Source organism: Entelurus aequoreus, linkage group LG19, assembly GCF_033978785.1.
Source record: "Entelurus aequoreus isolate RoL-2023_Sb linkage group LG19, RoL_Eaeq_v1.1, whole genome shotgun sequence".
In the NCBI taxonomy this organism is placed as follows: domain Eukaryota; kingdom Metazoa; phylum Chordata; class Actinopteri; order Syngnathiformes; family Syngnathidae; genus Entelurus; species Entelurus aequoreus.
In genome coordinates, this window is record NC_084749.1 from 12521139 (window position 1) to 12527138 (window position 6000).

General features: G+C 38.4%; 1 protein-coding gene across 5 annotated transcripts in view; it reads left to right on the forward strand.

Moving 5' to 3' along the window:
* The window catches only part of LOC133635118 (discs large homolog 1-like protein), a 210285-nt gene that overhangs the window by 69878 nt on the left and 134407 nt on the right, over positions 1 to 6000 (forward strand). For 3 of the 5 annotated variants that reach the window (XM_062027914.1, XM_062027918.1, XM_062027917.1), the window contains one exon: positions 1346 to 1468. The exons of the other annotated variants lie outside the window; for them this stretch is intronic. In XM_062027914.1, coding sequence (XP_061883898.1) covers positions 1346 to 1468 — 123 coding nt within the window. The remainder of the gene's footprint in view (positions 1 to 1345; positions 1469 to 6000) is intronic. 5 annotated transcript variants of the gene reach the window in all.

Here is a 6000-nt window from a genome sequence, read left to right on the forward strand (position 1 = left end):
ACAACCAAGCTTGTATTTATATGCCACAAATAAATCCGCATAACAAACACCTCCCCCCTCCCGTCCATATAACCCACCAATACAACTCAAACACCCGCACAACACACTCAATCCCACAGCCCAAAGTACTGTTCACCTCCGTAAAGTTCATACAGCACATATATTTCCCCAAAGTTACGTACGTGACATGTACATAGCGGCACGCACGTACGGGCAAGCGATGAAATGTTTGGAAGCCAAAGCTGTACTCACGGTAGCGCGTCTGCTATCCAACTCAAAGTCCTCCTGGTTGTGTTGCTGTAGCCAGCCGCTAATACACCGCTTCCCACCTACAGCTTTCTTCTTTGCTGTCTTCATTGTTCATTAAACAAATTGCAAAAGATTCACCAACCAGATGTCCAGAATACTGTGGAATTTTGCGATGAAAACAGACGACTTAATAGCTGGCCACAATGGTGTCCCAATATGTCCGCACAATCCGTGACGTCACGCGCAAACGTCATCATACTGAGACGTTTTCAGCAGAATATTTCGCGGGAAATTTAAAATTGCACTTTACTAATCTAACCCGGCCGTATTGGCATGTGTTGCAATGTTAAGATATTGATATATAAACTATCAGACTGCGTGGTCGGTAGTAGTGGGTTTCAGTAGGCCTTTAAAACTTCACTTGGCAGATTTAGGGTGCATGGTTAAAATCTAATATGTGATCACCTTATTGTTAATTCATATCATACAATGCGGTCCTGATTTGTTTTGAGATTCTGCACTGATCAAACATATTTAACCACATGTTTTTCAAGGCCATCTGTCCTTGTTTTGTAAAGTACACATACCATTAAGCTAACTAACATTAGCATCACTATCACATTGTTATTGTATGTCGCTGTTGGCGAATGTGCAGGTTATTTTAAGCTCTTCACCTTCCCGAATGTTTCATTTGGCATGCTTTTGTATGACAGATGGGTGTGCCATCTTGTTCTCCCTATGTACTTGTTCCCTTCTCGCTCCTTTTCTTGCACACAGCCTGCGTCTTTTTCTCTCTATGGGAGAGAAACACACCCATTCCTCCTTTTCTGTTAAATGTTATGTATCCTTCTTATAAATAATCCATGTACAAGAATGTTCTGTTCCACCATGCACTGGTCGTCACATCTCCATTAATAGAAAGAACTAGGAAACTGTTTGTTAATGCTGAAAGAAGAACCTGACAATGGGCCTAGGTTATTTCCAGAATTGATATGTGCATGCTTTTCCCCTTGTTTAGTTTATACTAACTAGTATGTGCAAGAAAGTAACACCTGTATGTGGTGAGTTATACAATGCTGATGTCTATACATCATAGGAAAAATCTCCAGAAGCTCCATTTGATGGTGAAGTGAGGCCTTACCAACAAGGGGACTATATGAATGAAGCCCTAGCCCCACCATTCTCATCCCTCTATTCTAAAAGCCATGCCCACTACAAGGTAAAGCTGCCTCTGAGTCGGTTTCATGAGTTAAACATTGCATTATAGGATATTTCATTTAATTTTCTGTTTTTTAATCATTGGTTTCTTTTGTTTTTGTACCATACATAACATACTGAATCTGTTTTATACTTTGTTTATTTTTGTTTTAGATATGGCTATGAATGTTCTCATTCATCCAGGTCATTGTCATCTCTTATAAGATATGTTTTTGCTACAGAATACTGACATTTTATATGTAGTTATTGTTTTTAAACAGAAGGAGGCAGTAGAGGTCTTAGAGGTAGGCTAAACCTTTCATAAAACTATCCATTATCTCTGCAGTCTATACTGTTCCAGAAGATCATGCAAACTCCACGCACGCCTATGTCAAGTTTTGAGCCGAGAACATTCTTGCTGTAAGGCTGTAGATCTAATGTGCACTAAATCTGATACCACATTCTGTATAGACCTGATCAAAATGATTACCATTAAACGTAACAATTATTTGACTTCAAGCATGTTATTGTTACGTCATATTGTTGTTGCTATTGTAAATGATGACCGAAGTTGAACGTTGACTCTAGGGCTGGGCGATATGGCCTTTTATTAATATCTCCATATTTTTAGGCCATGTCACGATACACGATATATATCTTGATATTTTGCCTTAGCCTTGAATTAACAGTTGATGCATATAATCACACCAGTATGATGATTATGTGTCTACATTAAAACATTCTTGTTCATACTGCATTAATATATGCTCATTTTAAACTTTCATGCAGACAGGGAAATCACAACTAATTCAATTTACCAATATTGTATTTATTAAACAGTTATTAAGCAGTAGCACAAACATTCATGTAATTTCAAAACAGAAAGTGCAAGATTGTCAGATACATTTTAAAAGAAGCCGAGAACCTTCTTGCTGTAAGGCTGTAGATCTAATGTGCACTAAATCTGATACCACATTCTGTATAGACCTGATCAAAATAATTACCATTAAACGTAACAATTATTTGACTTCAAGCATGTTATTGTTACGTCATATTGTTGTTGCTATATTAAATGATGACCGAAGTTGAACGTTGACTCTAGGGCTGGGCGATATGGCCTTTTATCAATATCTCCATATTTTTAGGCCATGTCACGATACACGATATATATCTTGATATTTTGCCTTAGCCTTGAATTAATACTTGATGCATACAATCACACCAGTATGATGATTCTATGTGTCTGCATTAAAACATTCTTGTTCATACTGCAGTAATATATGCTCATTTTAAACTTTCATGCAGACAGGGAAATCACAACTAAGTCAATTTATCAATATTGTATTTATTAAACAGTTATTAAAAGCCTACTGAAATGAATTTTTTTTATTTAAATGGGCATAGCAGATCCATTCTATGTGTCATACTTGATCATTTCGCGATATTGCCATATTTTTGCTGAAAGGATTTAGTAGAGAACAACGACGATAAAGGTCGCAACTTTTGGTCGCTGATAAAAAAAAGCCTTGCCTGTACCGGAAGTAGCGTGACGTCACCGGAGGAAGGACTCCTCACATTTTCCCATTGTTTACAATGCAGCGAGAGAGATTCGGACCGAGAAAGCGACGATTACCCCATTAATTTGAGCGAGGATGAAAGATTCGTGGATGAGTAAAGTGAGAGTGAAGGACTACAATGCAGTGCAGGACGTATCTTTTTTCGCTCTGACCATAACTTAGGTACAAGGGTTCATTGGATTCCACACTTTCTCCTTTTTCTATTGTGGATCACGGATTTGTATTTTAAACTACCTCGGATACTATATCCTCTTGAAAATGAGAGTCGAGAACGCGAAATGGACATTCACAGTGATTTTTATCTCCACGACAATACATCGGCGAAGCTCTTTAGCTACTGAGCTAACGTGATAGCATCAGGCTCAAATGCAGATAGAAACAAAATAAATAAATCCCTGACTGGAAGGATAGACAGAAGATCAACAATACTATTAAACCATGGACATGTAACTACCCGGTTAATAATTCCCAGCTTGGCAAAGCTTAACAATGCTGTTGCTAACGACGCCATTGAAGCTAACTTAGTAACGGACCTCACAGAGCTATGATAAAAAACATTAGCGCTCCACCTACGCCAGCCCTCATCTGCTCATCAACACCCGTGCTCACCTGCGTTCCAGCGATCGACGGAAGGACGAAGGACTTCACCCGATCATCCGTGCGGTCGGCTAGCGTCGGCTAGCGCGTCTGCTATCCAAGTCAAAGTCCTCCTGATTGTGTTGCTACAGCCAGCCGCTAATACACCGATCCCACCTACAACTTTCTTCTTTGCAGTCTTCATTGTTCATTAAACAAATTGCAAAAGATTCACCAACACAGATGTCCAGAATACTGTGGAATTTTGAGATGAAAACAAAGCTTTTTTGTATTGGATTTAATGGGGTACCAATACTTCCGTTTTCTCCGTGACGTGACGCGCATACGTCAACATATATAGACGTTTTCAACCGGAAGTTTAGCGGGAAATTTAAAATTGCACTTTATAAGTTAAGCCTTATTGGCATGTGTTGCAATGTTAAGATTTATTGGCATGTGTTGCAATGTTAAGATTTCATCATTGATATATAAACTATCAGACTGCGTGGTCGGTAGTAGTGGGTTTCAGTAGGCCTTTATGCAGTAGCACATGTAATTCATGTAATTTCAAAACAGAAAGTGCAAGATTGTCAGATACATTTTAAAATAAGCTATAAGTTCACTTTTGTGCATGATGTCACTAAGATGACATATCAAAACAACACTAAATTAAAGTACACTTTTTGTACAGAACGCCACTACAATATGTTAAAACAAATAAAGTGCACTTTTGTGCATGATGTCACAAAAGATATTTCAAAAACTGTAAAATAAAAATTAGCTGCATAATAGGAAATCAAATTGTGTATGTCCTTCGCTATGTGGTAGGTTACTGCGGACGTTATCTCCTGTTTTTGACTATTTTTTTCATACGGTGTTGATCTGAAAATGGAAGACGCCAGGCTCAATTGGTTCAGTGCTGGTTGCTTCGGCATTTTGTTGGGTGTGGCACCGGCCGGAAATGTTGACATGCAGAGTTTCAAGCACTTTAGCGGGTGACTTTTCAAATGATGTTGTAGCAACGCTTTTTGCCACATACTTTACATATTACGGTTGTCTGTTCAACATCTTTCCGCTTGAAGACAAACCACCGCCAGACGATGGACCCCGTGCTGTTTTTCTTGGGAATTAATTCTTCCTCCGTTTGTTACCAAATTCGCACCTTCTCTCTCTCGTATTACCACTCGCACCGCTCTGCTTGCACCACTTGCTACAGCTAACCTTACCCATATCGCTACCTCTCTGCTCGGCGAGAGCGTATGACGTTGCACGCGTGACAGTATGTGACGTATGTAACAAGGTGCGCTTGTTTTACGTCTCTGTGAGAAGGAGAGACAAGAAATAGTGAGAAAAGCCTGTAGTTTAATGCCCGCAGCTAAAAGCAACTGCGTGAGAACGTATACTCGAATACTCACGAAATAGTCATTTTCTACATCGCACAGAGACAAACCCACGATGTATCGAGTATATTCGATATGTTGCCCAGCCCTAGTTGACTCTACTGTATAACCTTAGTTAGAAAATGCTCACATAAACACTGGTTGTCTGTCTCTAGCACACAAATACTGTGAGACGCAAAGGTCACACAGAGACCACAGTGGCTCTTAGTCATTAAGATTATGCGGCTAATTAGGTCGGAAGGAAAGTCACAGAGGACTATGGAGTGACAAGAGATGGGATAAAGAGAGAATTACTGGCAGACAGATTAAGAGACTGAAGGTAGAATTGTTGCTGTATGTTTATCACCCAGTCAGTTAGCTGAATAACCCTTACTTCTCATCCCAAATCCCTTCTACCACCTGTCGATATAGTAATATAAATCAAAAGTAATGAGAATCACTACTTACTATTTCATATTACCTCAGTAAGGAGGAGGCCAAGTAGCTCTAATATTCACTATGTTTGTAAGCATCATCCCATAATAAGTTAATGATTATTTTGAGGTGGTTCCATATGTGGGAGGAAACAGAGTGTATGTATTCCTTTTCCTTTTCCATATAAATTACTGATAATTAATTCACATAATATATTTTACATATTGACACTTACAATATCCTGTTTGCTTACATTTTGCCATTTCAATGTTGTTCACATCCTGTGTGAAGAAGAAAAAGGAGTTGGAAAAAATTAAAGTCAGTAAAGAAATAGGGAGTTTAAAACAATTTCAGTTTGTGCAGTGTGAAGAAAAAGGTATTAATTAATGTGTTAAAACGAGGACAACAATTTAATTAAATATTTGATAAGTCTAGTAAAACAAGAATACATTTTAGTGATTAATAGACAATAAAGCAATTCAAATAAGTGGAGTCAGGTTCAAGTAAAAAACGTTGAGCACAAATATGTAAATACTCCAGTAAAGATTTTGACTTAATCACCCAATGTATAAGTAGTTTCTGGATAT